Genomic DNA, 21,511 nt, shown 5'->3' with positions numbered 1-21,511 from the left:
CCAAGGTCCCTCCCCGAGGATTGTAATTATCCAATGTGTTTTGAGAAGGAGTAGAGAGGATGTGAGGATAAACCAAGGAAGGATGAATTGAGAAAAAACCCATAGACAAGTGTGTAATACCAAAGTTTCACCTCTATGTTGTTCATGGTGAGTTCATCTCTCACTTTAACCACTAGGTGGGATCATCACTTAACCATTCATGGATCCAGCCATCAATGGAGAGTTAGAGGTAGAGAGAGAGATATTTGTGTAGAGCCTACATGCAATGCTATATAATGAACTATAAATCTTAACATTGACAACAGCTATTACGTGATATACAGTACCAGTCAAAGTTTGGACACACCTACTCATTCAAGGGTTTTTCTTTATTTTTACTATTTTCTACATTTTAGAATAATAGTGAAGATATCAAAACTATGAAATAACATATATGGAATCATGTAGTAACCAAAAAAGTGTTAAACAAATCAAAATATATTTATATTCTTCAAAGCAGCCAACCATTGCATTGATGACAGCTTTGCACACTCTTGGTATTCTCTCAACCAGATTCACCTGGAATGCTTTTCCAACCTACTTGAATGAGTTCCCACATAGGCTGAGCACTTGTTGACTGCTTTTCCTTCACTCTGTGGTCCAACTCATCCAAAACCATCTCAACTGGGTTGAGGTCAAGTGACTGTGGAGGCCAGGTCATCTGATGCAGCACTCCATGACTCTCCTTCTTGATCAAATAGCCCTTACAGCCCGGAGGTGTGTTGGATCATTGTCCTAAACAAATGATAGGAAGGCGGGACTGAGAATAATAATAATGTAATGACGGACTGAACGTAGTTATGTAGAGCACCTCAAGATAAAAACGTCATATTGAATATTACAAGTTAGACTAAATATTAGCACTACTCAATCTGGTGGGTGATAACCTTCAATCTGGATAATAATACTATACAAATCTTAAGACTAGAGACATTTATCGACAAATATTAGGAAAACAAGCAACAACAAACATGACGAAGAGTAAGACAGGGGAACCGATTCCAAAACGGAAAGGTGACTCTTCTACAGACACAGACGATTTAATATTTTCACCACCGGGAATGGTAAAGGTCGAAACCGATCCGTTCAAATCAATAAATGACAAACTGGGTATACTTGAATTAGTCATTAAGGATATAAAATAGTTGAAGGCAAGCCTCGAGATGAGTGATGAAAAAGCTGCGGCATTGGAGAAGGAGACACACAAGTTAAAAGGGACAGTCAATAAGATTGAAACCAAAGTGAATGAACTTAAAAAGGAGAACACCGTTCTGAGAGTAGCCTTAATTGACATACAGACTAAAACAAAATGTGTTTAGGTTCAGACATTTTGTGAAATAGCACAGTTACAAATAGAAATCAAACTGGATGGACATCAGAAATAGAGGAAGGACTAAAAACAAACAAAATATAACAATGGTAAGATAGATTGTGTCTGTAAAAGGTGTATAAGATGTATAAACTAAAGATAGAAGCCTAAGTGTTTATCTATATAGGCATGTGTAGGTACATATACACTGCTCAAAAAAATAAAGGGAACACCTAAACAACACAATGTAACTCCAAGTCAATCACACTTCTGTGAAACCAAACTGTCCACTGAGGAAGCAACACTGATGGAAAATACATTTCACATGCTGTTGTGCAAATGGAATAGACAACAGGTGGAAATTATAGGCATTTAGCAAGACACCCCAACAAAGGAGTGGTTCTGCAGGTGGGGACCACAGACCACTTCTCAGTTTCTATGCTTTCTGACTGATGTTTTGGTCACTTTTGAATGCTGGCGGTGCTTTCACTCTAGTGGTAGCATGAGATGGAGTCTACAACCCACACAAGTGGCTCAGGTAGTGCAGCTCATCCAGGATGGCACATCAATGCGAGATGTGGAAAGAAGGTTTGCTGTGTCTGTCAGCGTAGTGTCCAGAGCAAGGAGGCACTACCAGGAGACAGGCCAATACATCAGGAGACGTGGAGGAGGCCGTAGGAGGGCAACAACCCAGCAGCAGGACCGCTACCTCCGCATTTGTGCAAGGAGGAGCACTGCCAGAGCCCTGCAAAATGACCTCCAGCAGGCCACAAATGTGCATGTGTCTGCTCAAACGGTCAGAAATAGACTCCATGAGGGTGGTATGAGGGTCCGACGTCCACAGGTGGGGGTTGTGCTTACAGCCCCACACCGTGCAGGATGTTTGGCATTTGCCAGAGAACACCAAGATTGGCAAATTCGCCACTGGCGCCCTGTGCTCTTCACAGATGAAAGTTGGTTCACACTGAGCACATGTGACGGACGTGACAGTCTGGAGACGCCGTGGAGAACGTTCTGCTAACTGCAACATCCTCCAGCATGACCTGTTTGGCAGTGGGTCAGTCATGGTGTGGGGTGGCATTTCTTTGGGGGCCCGCACAGCCCCCTGACTGCCATTAGGTACCGAGATGAGATCCTCAGACCCCTTGTGAGACCATATGCTGGTGTGGTTGGCCCAGGGTTCCTCCTACTGCAAGACAATGCTAGACCTCATGTGGCTGGAGTGTGTCAGCAGTTCCTGCAAGAGGAAGGCATTGATGCTTTGGACTGGCCCGCCCGTTCCCCAGACCTGAATCCAATTGAGCACATCTGGGACATCATGTCTCGCTCCATCCACCAACGCCACGTTGCACCACTGACTGTCCAGGAGTTGGCGAATGCTTTAGTCCAGGTCTGAGAGGAGATCCCTCAGGAGACCATCCGCCACCTCATCAGGAGCATGCCCAGATGTTGTAGGGAGGTCATACTGGCATGTGGAGGCCACACACACTACTGAGCCTCATTTTGACTTGTTTTAAGGACATTACATCAAAGTTGGATCAGCCTGTAGTGTGGTTTTCCACTTTGATTTTGAGTGTGACTCCAAATCCAGACCTCCATGGGTTGATAAATTTGATTTCCATTGATAATTTTTGTGTGATTTTGTTGTCAGCACATTCAACTATGTAAAGAAAAAAGTATTTAATAAGAATTTTTCATTCATTCAGTTCTAGGATGTGTTATTTTAGTGTTCCCTTTATATTTTTGAGCAGTGGTATATATAATTACCCCAAAAATATATGGGGGATTGGAAATGATGCAGACAATTACATTGATGGAAGCAACAATCTTTCCGCAATTAGGCTGATCCACCCCTTAAAAAACATACATTAAAAAATAAAAATAAATTATCGTCCCACTAGGCATAAACCATATGGGATAGTGTATCGCTGCAGAATGCTGTGGTAGCCATGCTGGTTAAGTGTGCCTTGAATTCTAAATAAATCACTGACCGTGTCACCAACAAAGCACCCCCACACCATCACACCTCCTCCTCCATGCTTCACGATGGGAACCACACATGTAGAGATCATCCGTTCACCTGTTCTGCATCTCACAAAGACTCTGCGGTTGGAACCAGAAATCTCAAATTTGGACTCATCAGACCAAAGGACAGATTTCCACATTCTAATATTAATTGCTCGTATTTCTTGGCCCAAGCAAGTCTCTTCTTATTATTGGTGTCATTTAGTAGTGTTTTTTTTGCAGAAATTCGACCACGAAGGCCTAATTCACACAGTCTCCTCTGAACAGTTGATGTTGGGATGTGTCTGTTACTTGAACTCATTTATTTAGGAAGCATTTATTTAGGCTCCAATCTGAGGTGTAGTTAACTCTAATGAACTTTTCAACTGCAGCAGAGGTAACTTTGGGTCTTCCTTTCCTGTGGCAGTCCTCATGAGAGCCAGTTTCATCATAGCGCTTGATGGTTTTTGTGACTGCACTTGAAGAAACTTTCAAAGTTCTTGAAATGTTCCGGATTGACTGACCTTCATGTATTAAAGAAATGATGGTCTGACGTTTTTCTTTGCTTGTTTGAGCTGTTCTTGCCATAATATGGACTTAACCCTATTTGGTAAAAGACTATCTTCTTCATACCACCCCAACTTTGTCACAACAAAACTATTGGCTAAAAGCATTAAGAAGGAAAGAAATTCCACAAATTCACTTTTATCAAATGCATTCCAGGTGACTACCTCATGAAGCTGGTTGAGAGAATGTCAAGGGTGTGCAAAGCTGTCATCAAGGCGAAAGGTGGCTACTTGGAAAAATCTGAAATATTAAATATATTTCGATTTGTTTAACACTTATTTGGTTGCTACATGATTCCATATGTGTTATTTCATAGTTTTGATGTCTTCACTATTATTCTACAATGTAGAAAAAAAAAACCTGGAATGATTAGGTGTGTCCAAAAGTTTGACTGGTAGTGTAAATACCTCATTTGTTTTCTGTGTGTGAATGCTTCTCTGTGTGTGTGTGTGTGTGTGTGTGTGTGTGTGTGTGTGTGTACGTGTGTACGTGCCTCTCTCTCTCCAACGTCTCGTTCATAGTGCTATTTTCCCAAAATATATAATCAGTCTTCAGAGTTCCTTAAACAGCAGTACCTACAAAAGGCCTTTTTCACAGATCCAGTACTCTCGATTGGAACACTGATAGTCCCACCAATCTCCTTGGCCTGATGACCAGTAAGGTACCACCACACAGTTCTCCACGCCACCACCATTAGGCTCTCCACTCCTCCAATACCTGCTTTAGAAACAACAACAATATACTGGCCACTCTCTCAGAACCCAGAGTATGAACAACACAGAGTTAGACTGACCTCTCTCTCAGAACCTAGAGTATGAACAACACAGAGAATCAGTCCTACTTCTTCCACTGTGATCAGTGTTATTAGAGCAGGAGTCTCTTACCTTGGCGTGATCAGTGTTATTAGAGCAGTATTCTCTTACCTTGGGGTGGTCAGTGTTATTAGAGTAGTAGTCTCTTACCTTGGCGTGATCAGTGTTATTAGAGCAGTAGTCTCTTACCTTGGGGTGGTCAGTGTTAATAGAGCAGTATTCTCTTACCTTGGTGTGTACAGTGTTATTAGAGCAGTAATCTCTTACCTTGGGGTGGTCAGTGTTACTAGAGCAGTAATCTCTTACCTTGGGGTGGTCAGTGTTATTAGAGCAGTATTCTCTTACCTTGGGGTGGTCAGTGTTATTAGAGCAGTATTCTCTTACCTTGGGGTGGTCAGTGTTATTAGAGCAGTAATCTCTTACCTTGGGGTGGTCAGTGTTATAAGAGCAGTAATCTCTTACCTTGGGTTGGTCAGTGTTATTATAGAGCAGTAGTCTCTTACCTTGGGGTGGTTAGTGGGGTGCCGTTCACCCATTTCCAGGTCCCCTCAGTAACAGAGTCAGTCAGACCAATCCAGACATGACTGACTGATTTAAGCCCATTGATGAACGCCTATTATTGTGACAGAAAACAACATTGTTAATACAATATCTCCACCACTATATTCTCTCTCTCTCTCTCTCTCTCTCTCTCTCTCTCTCTCTCTCTCTCTCTCTCTCTCTCTCTCTCTCTCTCTCTCTCTCTCTCTCTCTCTCTCTCTCTCTCTCTCTCTCTCTCTCTCTCTCTCTCTCTCTCTCTCTCTCTCTCTCTCTCTCTCTCAGTGCATGCTGGCAATTTTGTGTGTGTGGAGGGCTCTGTCCCAACTTTTTCTTGATTATTTCCTTAGTCTTTTCTTTGAATTTTTCTTTTCTATGGTGGAAGGTTAATGCACTGTTTGTTTTAGCGTTACCCACAGTTTTTTTTCTCTTAAAGTTTGGGTGGCATAGGACAGAGTTTTATTTTCCTGGGGTTTGAACGGTGTGGTGTGAGCGATGGCTTCACTGCCGAGCGCGGAGGGGACGCTGTCATTACGGCATCGGTTCAGCTGTGTTCCTGAGAATGGAATTAAGGTGGAGGAAGTTCTGCTTGAGGTCAGCGAAAAGGTAGGAGCAGAAATTATACATTATTTTTCCAGAATGAACAAAACTGTGGCCTTGTTGGACTTATCGAGAGGTTCTGATGTGAACTTTGAATTGGTCTATCGAGATCAAGAGAAGGTTTTTGATAGAGTGGGCCATGAGTATCTGTTTAATGTGATGTCTGTGTTTGGGTTTGGGTTTGGGTCAATGTTTTCGGCCTGTGTGAGGATGTTGTAAGCTGGAGCATAATGTATGGTCAAGGTGGGAGGAGGGCTCAGTAGGCCAGTCTGGGTGAGCTGGGGCATTAGACAAGGATGGCCTCTACCTGGGAAGTTATATACACTAGCCATGGAGCCTTTTTTGGGCCTGCTATGCAGGAGACTGCAGGGATCTCTGTTGGAATGTCTGTGTGAGAGGTTGTGGGTGGGTTTTACTGTTGGGATGTTTATAATGGGGTACAGTTATTTAAATAAAGAGAAGGCCAAATGTGTGTTGTTGAATTGAACTGTTTGCTCAGGCAAAGTTGGCTATTTGCCTAACAAGGAGGAACAGGGTTAAAGGTGGGGATAACAGACTCTTTACTATTATTTAATGGGATGGTCTCTGCGCCCTTAGGGTGGAATTTGAGTTCTATAAAATGATACAAAGTGTGGAGAAAAGTGTGGACAAAGTGTGGAGATGTTTCAGAAGATATGGTGTGTTGGGGGTGCTGTCTGTATAGCTGGGGAAGATCGGTTGGATATACGGTTGTAGAAGTGGGGAGGTTTTGGTTATTGTGATGTGTGATGTTGTTTTTGTATTGTGCCTTAGAGGGCAAGGTGAGTATGGAACATGTACTGCAGTACAGGACATTTTGACAACGAGTCAAAAGTCTCTATCTCTCTGTTTTACCTGTTCATCTTTGCTCTCTATGATAACCAGGTCTGCTCCTCTGCTCAGACAGTCCTGTCTGGCATAATCCCAGGTGTTCTTCACAGTGGAGATGTAGAAAGTAGAGATGTAGTAACAGCTGCCTTCAAACCTCATCCATCCATTAGAGCAACAGGTTTGCTCTGTTGAAAAATACAACAAAATAAATAAATACAATTACTTGGGGCTTTCCAAAAAGTGTTACCTAAAGGTTGTATACTGTTGACATGATTGAAGAAAACCCATTTCAGTTTCTCAAGGCTTTAGGTTTGCCATTTTGATGAGGATTGACATCAAAAGGAATTCCAGTTCAGTTCACTTGCCTTCAAACTTCTTCTGAAAGTTGTCTCTTTCCCTTTCTAACTCGTCTCTCTCTTTAGTCAGCCCTTTGTAACTCATCTGTAGCTGGTCTCTCTCTTTCGTCAGCCCGTTGTAACTCATCTGCAGCTGGTCTCTCTCTTTAGTCAACCCGTTGTAACTCATCTGCAGCTGGTCTCTCTCTTTAGTCATATTCATTTTATGAAGAGAGATATGCTTATTTTTAGAGTCTCCGATACTCATGTCATCTGGAAAGGATTGATACATATAGCTACTAGTGAAAACATCATTTGTTACGGCTACTATAAGTGACAGGCATTAAAAACACACAGTCCTCGGGGACCACCAGGCATATCAACATGTTGTTGTAGCTCTAAACTAGGTAATTTCACCTATTCAAAGGCTTTATGACTACTTGACAATTGGAATCAGGTGCTAGCCCTGAAATACACATGGAACAGCTGGGGGTCGCATTCGAGAAGCGGTGCACATTTTTGTTTTTTGACCTTAGCATTACACACCTAATTCAAATCCTCAAAACATGATGATGAGTTGATAGCTTGAATCAGCTGTGTGCTGCTATGACAAAAATAAAAATGTGCCCCCTTTGGTTCCCCTGGACCAGTATTGAGAAACACTGGTCTTTATAGCCTGCTGAAAAAGATATCAATATCTTGGTTGTGGATTGCAAGTTCCTTAAACATGTTTAACAGAGGATGAACTTAGGGAAGTTGTGACCTTGTGAAAGTCTGATATAGTGTGATGATTAGACAAGAATACACTCACAGACTAGTCTCAGGGAGATGTTGAGAGTGACTTGTAGAACACACAGCATCCCAAAGCTCACAGCAACCATCCTGTAGAGTCTTCTCTCTGAATCCCCAGGTCCTGAGGAGATACACACTGATGTGAGAACACACACACACACACACACACACACACACACACACACACACACACACACACACACACACACACACACACACACACACACACACACACACACACACACACACACACACACACACACACACACACACACACACACACACGTATAAGAGGGTAGGGGTGTTGCATAATCAGTCACAATATGATTGTTTCTCACAGCTGTTTTATGACATAAAGTCTAACAATCCAGTCTTAAAAATGGTAACTTATGAAAGCCTCATGATCCTATTTCAACAGTCATTCCCCATCATAACCCAACAGTCATTCCCCATCATAACCCAACAGTCATTCCCCATCATAACCCAACAGTCATTCCCCATCATAACCCAACAGTCATTCCCCATCATAACCCAACAGTCATTCCCCATCATAACCCAACAGTCATTCCCCATCATAACCCAACAGTCATTTCCCATCATAACCCAACAGTCATTCCCCATCATAACCCAACAGTCATTCCCCATCATAACCCAACAGTCATTCCCCATCATAACCCAACAGTCATTCCCCATCATAACCCAACATATAACCTTTTAAATTACTTGTTTCTAAACAATATTGTAAAAAAACTGCATGTAAAGCCTCAAAACACAGTTAATACTATAAGTTGCTATCAGTTAGCATTTTTCTTGTGCTTTTGTTCATGTGTCAAGTCTTTGTCTGTGTACGTTATGTGTGAGATAGAGAGCTTCCCTAGTTTTTACCTGAGCAATGTGTTTCAGTCTTTGTTCTTTTCTTTGCTCTGTTCTTGTTTTGCAAAGTAACTTGTTTTTCTTCAATAACCTCTTCATTGACGTAGTCATCCATCTTAACTAACTGTATAGTTACCTTTCCAAATGACTCCTAAAGGTAATATCTACTATATTTCAAACTTCTCTGACAAGTAGTTGGTAGTTGGTCTGATATGCGTCTCCACCAGGTACCTCTCTGATATCCACTGCAGTTGATAGAAGGTTTTAAGTATCCAATCACCTTTAAGCAGGAAGTTGGTAGACCTGACAGGATAATCTAAACAGCGATATAACAGGGTAGTTGCATGACAACAAGTGGTGACGAGTGCAGCCTTTCAGCCTATCACTTTGGGCTGTCATTCATAAGGAAGTCACATTATGGCTTGTACTCTGTCACCGGTCATCGATGGCCATGTAAGGTGCTTTCTTTCTGTCTATGTAGTCTGTCTGTGACATCAGTGTGAAGAGGTATTCAGAGGTGGTGGGGGAAATCCATGTCTACATCTTTAAAAGGGGAACGTTACGTGTGCGCGTGCGCGTGCGTGTGTGTGTGTGCTGCATGCATATGTCCTCTCAATTCTGTTTTGCCCTTTCTGTGTCCAACTGCAGGTGACACAATTTTAACTATCTAATCACGTTCAATCAGTAAGCTGGAAGACCTTGTTGAAGGACTTTGTTCCTTTATTTATTAATCTGTGACTTTGTTATTCTTATTGAAGTGATAAATAAGCATAGGTTAATAACTGCTCCCACCTTTTCTTTTTTTTACCAAGCATAAGCCTATGATAAATCACATGACATGTTGCTAAAAAAGAATGAAGAATCATTTTCCAGAGTACAGTTTGTCTACATACTCTCCTCTAAATCTAAACAGAACAATCATGTGTCTTGTTTTTTCTCTCTTCTGATATTCTCTTAATTTTATTTTATATTCCTCCTCTGTCTCTCTCTGACACTAAGGCTCCTTTCTCATCTCCTCCCATCTCCTCTTCTGCCGTCTCCTCTTCTCCCGTCTCCTGTCTCCTCCCGTCTCCTCTTCTCCCGTCTCCTCTTCTCCCGTCTCCTCTTCTCCCATCTCCTCTTCTCCCGTCTCCTCTTCTCCCATCTCCTCTTCTCCCGTCTCCTCTTCTCCCATCTCCTCTTCTCCCGTCTCCTCTTCTCCCATCTCCTGTCTCCTCCCATCTCCTCTTCTCCCGTCTCCTCTTCTCCCGTCTCCTGTCTCCTCCCGTCTCCTCTTCTCCCGTCTCCTGTCTCCTCCCGTCTCCTCTTCTCCCGTCTCCTGTCTCCTCCCGTCTCCTGTCTCCTCCCGTCTCCTCTTCTCCCGTCTCCTCTTCTCCCGTCTCCTCTTCTCCCGTCTCCTCTTCTCCCGTCTCCTCTTCTCCCATCTCCTCTTCTCCCGTCTCCTCTTCTCCCATCTCCTCTTCTCCCATCTCCTCTTCTCCCATCTCCTCTTCTCCCATCTCCTGTCTCCTCCCGTCTCCTCTTCTCCCGTCTCCTCTTCACCCGTCTCCTCTTCTCCCGTCTCCTCTTCTCCGGTCTCCTCTTCTCCCATCTACTCTTCTCCCATCTCCTGTCTTCTCCAGTCTCCTCTTCTCCCATCTCCTCTTCTCCCATCTCCTGTCTCCTCCAGTCTCCTCTTCTCCCGTCTCCTCTTCTCCCGTCTCCTCTTCTCCCGTCTCCTCTTCACCCGTCTCCTCTTCTCCCGTCTCCTCTTCTCCGGTCTCCTCTTCTCGCATCTCCTGTCTCCTCACGTCTCCTCTTCTCCCGTCTCCTCTTCTCCCGTCTCTTCTTCCCCGTCTCCTCTTCCCCGTCTCCTCTTCTCCCGTCTCCTCTTCTCCCGTCTCCTCTTCTCCCGTCTCCTCTCCTCCCATCTCCAGTCTCCTGTCTCCTTTTCTCCTGTCTCCTCTCTTCTACTCCCATCTTCTCCCTCCCTAATAGAGGAAAAAGTCCACATTCCTTCAAATTGGCCAATATTATACAATGCATTTTTAGAAGGAAGCGAAGAGACCATGAGGATGCAAGGAGGAGTCAAGGAAGGATGAGTTGAGAAAAGCCCATGGGCATGTCTGTAATACCTCTATGGTGAGTTAATCTCTCACTTTAACCACTAGGTGGCAACATCACCCAGAGAGGGAGAGAGGGAGAGAGGGAGAGAGGGAGAGAGGGAGAGAGGGAGAGGGAGAGGGAGAGGGAGAGGGAGAGGGAGAGATTTTTTAAAACCTTTATTTTTTACTCAAGTGTTAACATAAATAATGACACACTGCCTTTTTAGAAATGAAACAACAAATGTAATTCCTAAACAAAAATAAATACATAACATATACATTCAACTTATTTCATCAGCAAAAACTAATTTCCCCTCCTCTACAAAACAAAGCGCTCCTTCGTAGGCCCACTTCACCTCAAATAATAGGAGATCTTTTACAGCTGAAAAGAACTCAAAATCTACTTTTATTCTTGCTTTCACTAATCCTTTAAAAACACATCTTACATCCTGCCCATATCCCGTTTCTATCTTATGTTTCCTACTCAGAAAAATTGACATCTTAGCTTGTCCCAAAATAAAATTTAACATTTGACATTTTCTTTTCTGTTGTTTACTATATTGAAACCCCAAAATAAAAACAGTGTTATTGAAAAACTCCCCTACAGCTTTAAACAAAGATTCCAACATTTCCAATAGAGGTTTAATCCTCTCACACTCCAAAAAACAGTGAAAAATGGTTTCTCTTATATTACAAAAAGGACATCCATCACAGATCCAGTAGCTGTTAAATGAACACGGATATTAAGGCGGGCCCAGCCATGGCCATTAACTCTTTTAAGGTGATGATTTTCCCCTTCACCAGAATCTTGGAGAAATGTGGAACAGCTGCAGTTGTACAATCTAGTCTTGCCCCATACACCAGAGGTTCCTCCAACAGCCAATGCACTGACTCCGCTGAAGTTCGTCTGGACACCTTCATTATGCTCCACACTCTGAGAAGGCCTCTGTAGAACGGAGGTACTCCCTCTCTAGAAATCTATCAACCAGAAATAAAGCCTTCTTTAAACCTAATCCTCCAACCCGCTGTAATACAAAACCTGCCACCCTCTCCACACCACATTCTCCGTTCCATAAACAACCTTTGAATAAACTGAAACCGGAAAGCAGCAGCCCTACTAGCCAGATGTACCAGACCTTGTCCCCCCTCCTCTTTTGACAAATACAAAACACTTTGTGGAACCCAGTGATATGTATCCCAAAAGAAATCCACAATAATTGCCTGTATCTTAGCCAGAAGGCCAGATGGTGGTTCTAAAACTGACAACCGATGCCACAGTGCAGAGGCAATCCCATTGTTAACTATAATAGTGAGCCCGCTATATGACATACGAGATAGTAACCAATGCCATCTCCTCATCCTCCCTTCCACCATTTCAACCACCCCACTCCAATTTTTTTCCATAGTCCCCTCATCTCCTAGGTACACTCCAAGATACTTAAAACCTCCCTTACACCATTCTAGCCCCCCTGGCAAATCCATGATCCCTCCAGACCATTCTCCAATCTGTAAAGCACAACTCTTTTCCCAATTTACCTTTGCAGAGGATATTCCCCTAAAACGATCAACCATTAGACTCAAACTATCCACCTCCGCTTGATTTTTCACTAACACAACTACATCATCAGCATAGGCTGAGAGACGAATAGGAGGAATATCCTCTGAAAGGCACACCCCTGCAATGCGACTTCTAATGCTATTTAGTAGTGGCTCTATAGCAATGGCATATAACATTCCTGACAAAGAACATCCCTGCCTAATACCTCTACACACTTTAAAAGGAGCACTCAAACCACCGTTAACTTTCAATACACTTTCAATGTCACCATATATCACCTTTATCATGGCAATAAAACCAGAGCTGAACCCAAACGCCTCAAACGTGTGCCATAAATATTGATGTTCAACTCGGTCAAATGCCTTTTCCTGATCAATTGAAATTAGACCAGCATCCAACCCAATAGCCCTAGAGACGTCCAAAAAATCACGAATCAGAGAAATGTTATCCCCTATCTGCCTGCCAGGAACACAGTAGGACTGGTCCGTATGTATGATTTGCCCCATCACCTTCCTCAGCCTGTTGGACAAAGCCTTTGACAATATCTTATAATCAGTGCACAATAAAGCCACCGGCCTCCAGTTCTTCACCTCCCTCGGGTCACCCTTTTTGGGCAGTAGGGTGAGGACAGCCCTTCTGAAGCTTATTGGTAGTAACCCTCCGGTTAAACTATCATTAACTACTTCTAACCAATCCTCTCCCAACATAGCCCAAAGACTTTAAAAAGTCAATGGGAAGCCCATCAATGCCTGGCGCCCTTCCATTTTCCATGCCTTTTAATGCAGTGTATAAATCCTGCAAAGACAATGGTTGCTCAAGCTAAACCTGAGCTTCTGCAGCCACCTTTGGGAGCCCATCAAAGAACTGCTGTGTCACTGTTTTATCCTCTTTGTACTCACACTTGTAGAGCTCAGCATAGAACTCTACTGCCCTCTTTCTAATTTCACTAGGGCTAGAGAGCTCTTGTCCAACAGCTGATTTGAGACAATGATTAATTTTTCTTTGTCCATTCTTTTTCTCTAAACGAAAGAAAAATTTGGATGAGGCATCCATTTCAGATATTCCCTGAAACTTACTTCTCACCAATGCCCCCTGTGCTCTGATACCCAGCAGGTCTGCCAATGCAGCTTTTTTCCTCTTGAGGGCCTGAGTATGGCCTCGATCTCCTGTGGTCTCAACCAACGTCATGAGTTCCACTATTTCAAACTCTAGGGCTTTCATTGATCTGGTGATATCTCTGGTGACGTTCATCGTGTATTGATTACAGAATTGTTGAATCTGGATTTTCCCTATGTCCCACCACTGTTGAAGGGATACAAAACTGGCCTTTTGAGACCTCCACCTCTCCCAGAAAAAACTGAAACAATTCCTGAAGTGAGCATCACTCAATAAAGTTATATTAAAATCCCACTGGGGTTATCACACTCGATTTACAGACCTGAGATTGATGCTCAAAACAATAAAACCTATCTAACCTGGCCATAGAGATGATGTTCTCTCTCACATGCGCCCAGGTGTACTGCCTTGTTCCTCCATGTTGACTCCGCCAAATATCACACAGTTTATTTGTTACAATGAGGCGTTTTAAAAAAGTCTTTGAGGCTATATGAGGTTCTTGGTGATTTCTATCTAAATCGCTAACTGTGCAGTTAAAATCCCCAGCAATAAATAAATAATCTTCTTTGTTACATTTCTCAATGGTATTTGATAATGTCTCTAAAAACATCCCCTCTCAACTGTCACCACTGGGGCATATACATTTATCAGGCACATAGTGATGTTTTCATACCTGGCTCTAACTTTTAACAACCTCCCCTCAACTACCTCTTCAACCTCATGTGACAAATCAAAACCCCTTTTGAGAACAAGATAGCCACACCCCCACTTTTTGAGTTTTTATGACTACACACCACTGTCCCCCCCACTCCTGTTGCCACATAACTTCATTTTACATATTACTATGCATTTCTTGTAGAAAATGTATGTCACTTCCCTTTCCCCTAATTAACTCATACGCCATGGCTCTTTTTTTACCATCTCTTGCCCCATTTATGTTTAAAGAAGAAATCTTAAAACTGCTCATGGATGAAAAAAATATACAGAGGAAGATACAGCCACCACATCTCTTTACAGAGTTAAAACTGCAACTGAACTCTTTCAGTTTCTTTAGAATTTACATCACTTATCACTCTCGTGACCACTTTCTTGAGTCTAGCAATTTCAGGGCTTTTCAAACCTCCCCCTGTAATTTTTGACATCAGAAACTTTGCTGATTCAATAAACAATTCACGTCCAGGGAAAAAATCAGTTACATTATAATCCTGCATATATTTCTTCCCTTTTGTCAACTTCAGAAATTGACGTATCTTCTCAATCCCATACCTCCCTTCCACCCCATTTATCTCGCTATATTGTTGTGACGCTTCAGATGACTCACTCTCGCTATCCTCCCCAGAAGAATACTCCACCATCTCTACAACTTGTTCATCTTCAACTGATTTATCCATCTCTACCTGTCTCTTAGAATTAGACCCTTCACCACCCCCTAAATTCTTCCTTTTACTCCTCGGTATTTTGAAAACATCCGCTTCCTTTTCCGTTATTTCAATCTCCTCTTGACCTCCAATTTCATTTTCCAGCACCACCTCAGCGACTGCAGTCGCAATCTCACCTACTGTTTCCCTCCCTCTTTGTTCTGATCTACCACAATTGCCCCCGTATCCACAATGCCTTCCTCTCCTACTTTTCCAACCACATCTGCCCACCTTCTCCCTTCCCCTGCACCTTTCGCATGTTCATCCCTTCGCGGTGGTGCGTTAGTTGCACCAGCACTAGAGCTATTACCAGGCTCAGCGCGCTCATTCTCGGGACAACTACGCACCAAATGCCCTCTCTTCCACAGCCAAAGCATGTCATTGATTCAGTAGATGCATAGAAGACATAATCAAATCCATCAATCTTAAAACTGAACGCTAAATTCAGTTCATCTCCGTCCTTTTTAAAATCATATGCACTTGTCTCCTATGAGACACGACATGTTTCAACAACGGATATTTGCATCCAAAAAGAACCTTCTTTATTGTAGATACAATTTGACCATGGCGAGAACTCTCGCTCCAACATTTAATCTCTAACAAATGGTGGCACGTTAGAAAGTAAAACTTTCTTCGCCGGATTCATAAGCGGAAATACCGGCATCTGTGTCTCCCGCAACCCAACACCCCTCTCAACTATCTTATTCACCTTTTCAATTGAATCTAAGAATATCACTACAGCGCTATTCATCCTTGAGGCTGATTTGATGCTATCATACCCAATGATAGCACCCACAGCCAAGCTACATTCTTCCACTGAACACCCGGCCGCAGCAGGAATCTTTACTCCATGCCTCCGACTAAGTTTTTCAAACTCTACACTTCTGCGAGTGGCCATTACAACCAGCCCCACCCGCTGGTTGTGCCCTCGCGAAAAACCAACCTCAAAGATCCCACCACCCCTATACGTGCTTAGTGATAATTAAACAAGATACCCTTAAAACAACTAAACTAATCAATATATATATATATATATATATATATATATAAAAATTCCATTCGCTCTCACAATCACTCCTGCTTGACGACTCACTCCCAGCATGCACTCCGACGAGAGACAGAGAGAGATAGAGAGAGAGAGAGAGAGAGAAACTATTTCTCACAGATCCAGTAGCTGTTAAATGAACACGGATAGTCATGCCATGTTGCTTGGCCTGATGATGTGTGAGTTGACAACACACAGTTCTCCACTCCTCGACCATTAGGCTGTCCATTAGGCCTGAGAGTCTATTTATGAACCAGTGTTTCTATCTATGTAACATAATAAAAAAACATCAAAATGCATCACTTTTTGCATTGGCTGCGTCTCAATCCACCACATCTGCCCCTTCCTCATCTGTGGTGGAAGGTGGCAGAGCTAAAGCATTGTTTGTCAGACCAGGAGACATCCTGAAAATCGGTCTTCCCATGAAAACGTCTGTGGTGTCCGAATGGTGTGACCTACCAACTACTATGACCCAGTATGTAAAGGTGTATTCAAGGCTTGTATTCTCCAATGTGTTTTGAGAAGGAGGTGAGGACAGAGAAAGTATTTATACTTACAGCCTGAATTGAAAATGGATTGAATTTATTTTTCTCTCACCCACAAAATAGCCCACAGTGACAAAGTGAAATCATGTTTTTCAAAGACGGAAATTCCAAATAGTCTTCAAAATGTCCAAAGAAACATGTCAAACGTTTTTTATAATCATTCCTCAGGTAGTTTTTAAAATATATGTTTGATAATATATCAACCGATTGTGTAGGTTTTTCAATAACAGCGGGAGGAACAATGGCGGCTTTACTCTGTAGTATAGTAACTCACTCTGAGAGCCCCCACCTATCCACTTACGCAATGTGATCTTTCACGCTCATTTTTCAAAATAAAAGCCTGAAACTATGTCTAAAGACTGTTTACACCGTAGGGAAGCCAGAGAAAGGGAATCCCTTTAAATGGAGGATAGGCATGCATAGGAACAGAAGGGTTTCAAAATAAGAGACACTTCCTGATTGGAATTTCCACAGGGTTTCGCCTGCAATATCAGTTCTGTTATACTCACAGACAATATTTTGACAGTTTTGGAAACTTTGGAGTGTTTTCTATCCTAATATATGCATATTCTAGCATCTGGTCCTGAGAAATAGGACATTTACTTTGGGAATGTTATTTTTCCAAACATAAAAATAGTGCCCCCTAGCTTCAAGAGGTTAAACGTCTTTAAAATAATCAAGGGGTCTGAATACTTTCCGAAGGCACTGTATATAGGTTCGAGCTTGCAAATGTCATTTTTTGGTGAGTTTAGATTTACAAGTGAAAGTGAATGAGAGACATTGTACACATGAATACTGGCTCTCCAGCAGCATATCCACACTATGTCTGTGTGGAGTTTGGATTTAGTGGGGCTACAGGCCTGTCTGCTCAGAGAAGAGGGGGGGGGGGGCAGATGGGAGAAACAAGGAAATCAAGATAGCAGTGGCAGCTGTACAAGTAACTGATCAAAAGGGTTTTGCCTTCTCAAACACGATATTTATAAATGAAATATCAGTGCCATCATCAAATTATCTCACTCCCATCAGCCCTTCCCCTCTTTCTCACCTTGTTCTCTCTCTTCATTCAGGTTGTTGTAACTGGTCTGTAGCTGGTCTCTCTCTTTAGTCAGGGTCTTACTACTGGTCTGTAGCTGGTCTCTCTCTTCATTCAGGTTGTTGTAACTGGTCTGTAGCTGGTCTCTCTCTTTAGTCAGGGTCTTACTACTGGTCTGTAGCTGGTCTCTCTCTTCATTCAGGTTGTTGTAACTGGTCTGTAGCTGGTCTCTCTCTTTAGTCAGGGTCTTACTACTGGTCTGTAGCTGGTCTCTCTCTTTAGTTAGGGTGTTGTAACTGGTCTGTAGTTGGAATCTCTCTTTAGTCAGTGTGTTGTATCTGGTCTGTAGCTGGTCTTTCTATTTTGTCAGGGTGTTACTACTGGCATGTAGCTGGTCTCTCTCTTTAGTTAAGGTGTTACTACTGGTTGGTTGCTGGTCTCTCTCTTTAGTCAGGGTGTTGTTTCTGGTCTGTAGCTGGTCTCTCGCTTTAGTCAGGCTTTTGTATCTGGTCTGTATCAGGACTCAATGCAAATAGTCTGGGCAGCCATTTGATTGCCTGTTCAGGAGCCTTATATGTTGGCGATAAAAGCTGGTGAGAAGCCTTTTGGTCCTAGACTTGCTGCTCCGGTACTGCTTGCCATGCGGTAGCAAAGAGAACAGTCTCTGAATTGGATGGTCGGGGTCTTTGACAAGTTTTAGGGCCTTCCTTTGACACCGCCTGGTGTAGAGGTCCTGGATGGCAGGCAGCTTAGCCCCGGTGCTGTACTGGGCCGTATGCACTACCATCTGTAGTGCCTTGCGGTCGGAGATCAAGCGGTTGCCGTATCAGGCAGTGATGCAACCAGTTACTAGGATGCAACATAGTTACTAGGTAAAACAACAGGTGAATAGTTCTAATCACCAGCACTTCTTACAACTAGGTGATAAGCTATGAATTTGGACACCAACTTACAGTAGACAGACGGACCAACGATCCCAGCCATTAAAACACACAGCAGCCCCAGACACACTGCAAAAACTGGGAAGGGTCTCAGCGTGTGTGTGTGTGTGTCTGTGTGCGTGTGTGTGTGTCTGTGTGCGTGTGTGTGTGTGTGTGTGTGTGTGTGTGTGTGTGTGTGTGTTTGTGTGCGTGCGCGTGTGTCTGTATTAGAATGTGACCTCCATTTCTCTGTGCAACCTCACATCCCTCTACAGATACGTCTGCTGAATTAGGTGCTACAGTTTCTGTACAGTGGCTGGACTCCAACATAAAATAGAACAGTCAGCAGCTATGTTCCCAAACACCAAGGCCACATCCCAATAGTCTCAATCTTCTCCATTCCTTTCCTTGTCCCCTTTCCTTATCTCCTATAATTTGTAACCATTACAGACCAGAAAGACCTCACCATATTAACGTAATATTATTGAACCCTATCACCTTACCAGGCCTCTCATATCTCAGTCATAACAAAGGAATATAACTCTATAAACCTACCAGGCCTCTCAAATCTCAGTCATAACAAAGGAATATAACTCTATAAACCTACCAGGCCTCTCATATCTCAGTCATAACAAAGGAATATAACTCTATAAACCTACCAGGCCTCTCATATCTCAGTCATAACAAAGAAAAGGTTTCAACCATAACCAGCATTATTAGAATATTGGAATAGTGTATAAATCATACCCTGTAAAACATTTAAACGTGTTAACCCTCGCAAGGCTGCAGGCCCAGACGGCATCCCCAGCCGCGCCCTCAGAGCATGCGCAGACCAGCTGGCTGGTGTGTTTACGGACATATTCAATCAATCCCTATACCAGTCTGCTGTTCCCACATGCTTCAAGAGGGCCACCATCGTTCCTGTTCCCAAGAAAGCTAAGGTAACTGAGCTAAACGACTACCACCCCGTAGCACTCACTTCCGTCATCATGAAGTGCTTTGAGAGACTAGTCAAGGACCATATCACCTCCACCCTACCTGACTCCCTAGACCCACTCCAATTTGCTTACCGCTCAAATAGGTCCACAGACGATGCAATCTCAACCACACTGCACACTGCCCTAACCCATCTGGACAAGAGGAATACCTATGTGAGAATGCTGTTCATCGACTACAGCTCGGCATTCAACACCATAGTACCCTCCAAGCTCGTCATCAAGCTCGAGACCCTGGGTCTCGACCCCGCCCTGTGCAACTGGGTACTAGACTTCCTGACGGGCCGCCCCCAGGTGGTGAGGGTAGGTAACAACATCTCCTCCCCGCTGATCCTCAACACTGGGGCCCCACAACGGTGCGTTTTGAGCCCTCTCCTGTACTCCCTGTTCACCCACGACTGCGTGGCCACGCACGCTCCAACTCAATCATCAAGTTTGCGGACGACACAACAGTGGTAGGCTTGATTACCAACAACGACGAGACGGCCTACAGGGAGGAGGTGAGGGCTCCTCGGAGTGTGGTGTCAGGAAAATAACTCACACTCAACGTCAACAAAACTAAGGAGATGATTGTGGACTTCAGGAAACAGCAGAGGGAACACCCCCCTATCCACATCGATGGAACAGTAGTGGAGAGAGTAGCAAGTTTTAAGTTCCTCGGCATACACATCACAGACAAACTGAATTGGTCCACTCACACAGACAGCATCGTGAAGAAGGCGCAGCAGCGCCTCTTCAACCTCAGGAGGCTGAAGAAATTCGGCTTGTCACCAAAAGCACTCACAAACTTCTACAGAGGCACAATCGAGAGCATCCTGGCGGGCTGTATCACCGCCTGGTACGGCAACTGCTCCGCCCTCAACCGTAAGGCTCTCCAGAGGGTAGTGAGGTCTGCACAACGCATCATCGGGGCAAACTACCTGCCCTCCAGGACACCTACACCACCCGATGTTACAGGAAGGCCATAAAGATCATCAAGGACATCTACCACCCGAGCCACTGCCTGTTCACCCCCGCTATCATCCAGAAGGCGAGGTCAGTACAGGTGCATCAAAGCTGGGACCGAGAGACTGAAAAACAGCTTCTATCTCAAGGCCATCAGACTGTTAAACAGCCACCACTAACATTGAGTGGCTGCTGCCTACACACTGACACTGACTCAACTCCAGCCACTTTAATAATGGGAATTGATGGGAAATGTTGTAAATATATCACTAGCCACTTTAAACAATGCTACCTTATATAATGTTACTTACCCTACATTATTCATCTCATATACATACCTATATACTGTACTCTATATCATCGACTGCATCCTTATGTAATACATGTATCACTAGCCACTTTAACTATGCCACTTTGTTTACATATTCATCTCACATGTATATACTGTACTTTCGATACCATCTACTGTATCTTGCCTATGCTGCTCTGTACCATCACTCACTCATATATCCTTATGTACATATTCTTTATCCCCTTACACTGTGTATAAGACAGTAGATTAGGAATTGTTAGTTAGATTACTTGTTGGTTATTACTGCATTGTCGGAACTAGAAGCACAAGCATTTCGCTACACTTGCATTAACATCTGCTAACCATGTGTATGTGACAAATAAATTTTGATTTGATTTATACACAAAGGCCATTAACAAAAAGTCTCAATCTCCTCCCCTTCCTTTCCTTATCTCCTATAGTTTGTAACTGCCACAGATCTGAAATGCCTCACCATATTAATGCAACATGATGGAACTCTATCAACAAAGCAGACCTCACATCTCAGTCACAACATAAGAATGGAACCATGTCAACCTACCAGGTCTCTCACATCTCAGTCATAACAAAGGAATGGAATCCTGTCAACCTACCAGGTCTCTCACATCTCAGTCACAACAAAGGAATAGAACCCTGTCAACCTACCAGGCCTCTCACATCTCAGTCATAACAAAGGAATGGAATCCTGTCAACCTACCAGGTCTCTCACATCTCAGTCACAACAAAGGAATAGAACCCTGTCAACCTACCAGGCCTCTCACATCTCAGTCACAACAAAGGAATGGAATCCTGTCAACCTACCAG

At 43.3% G+C, this 21,511-nt stretch overlaps 1 protein-coding gene across 1 annotated transcript; it reads right to left on the bottom strand.

Annotated features, from left to right (window-relative positions):
* Nucleotides 1-4,719: 4,719 nt before the first annotated feature.
* On the bottom strand, nt 4,720-18,303 carry LOC135530936 (C-type lectin domain family 4 member F-like). Its single transcript, XM_064959102.1, has 6 exons — nt 18,156-18,303; nt 17,529-17,870; nt 7,129-7,253; nt 6,742-6,891; nt 5,235-5,344; nt 4,720-4,726 (listed from the first exon to the last, which is right to left on the bottom strand). Exons 1-6 carry the CDS (start codon nt 18,301-18,303, stop codon nt 4,720-4,722), a joined length of 882 nt encoding a protein of 293 aa, XP_064815174.1.
* Between the last annotated feature and the right edge of the window lie 3,208 nt (nt 18,304-21,511).

This window comes from Oncorhynchus masou, unplaced genomic scaffold (assembly GCF_036934945.1).
Source record: "Oncorhynchus masou masou isolate Uvic2021 unplaced genomic scaffold, UVic_Omas_1.1 unplaced_scaffold_1463, whole genome shotgun sequence".
NCBI classification, from domain to species: Eukaryota; Metazoa; Chordata; class Actinopteri; order Salmoniformes; family Salmonidae; genus Oncorhynchus; species Oncorhynchus masou.
This window is presented reverse-complemented; position numbering and strand designations above follow the sequence as displayed.

Coding starts and splice junctions, on each gene's coding strand:
- LOC135530936 (XM_064959102.1), bottom strand. CDS start 18,303: ATGGTAGTGCATACGGCCCAGTACAGCACCGGGGCTAAGCTGCCTGCC. Junction 17,871..18,155: donor GTTCTCTTTGCTACCGCATG/GCAAGCAGTACC, acceptor CAAAATAGAAAG/ACCAGCTACAGACCAGATAC. Junction 6,892..7,128: donor AAGGGCTGACTAAAGAGAGA/GACGAGTTAGAA, acceptor GAGCAAACCTGT/TGCTCTAATGGATGGATGAG.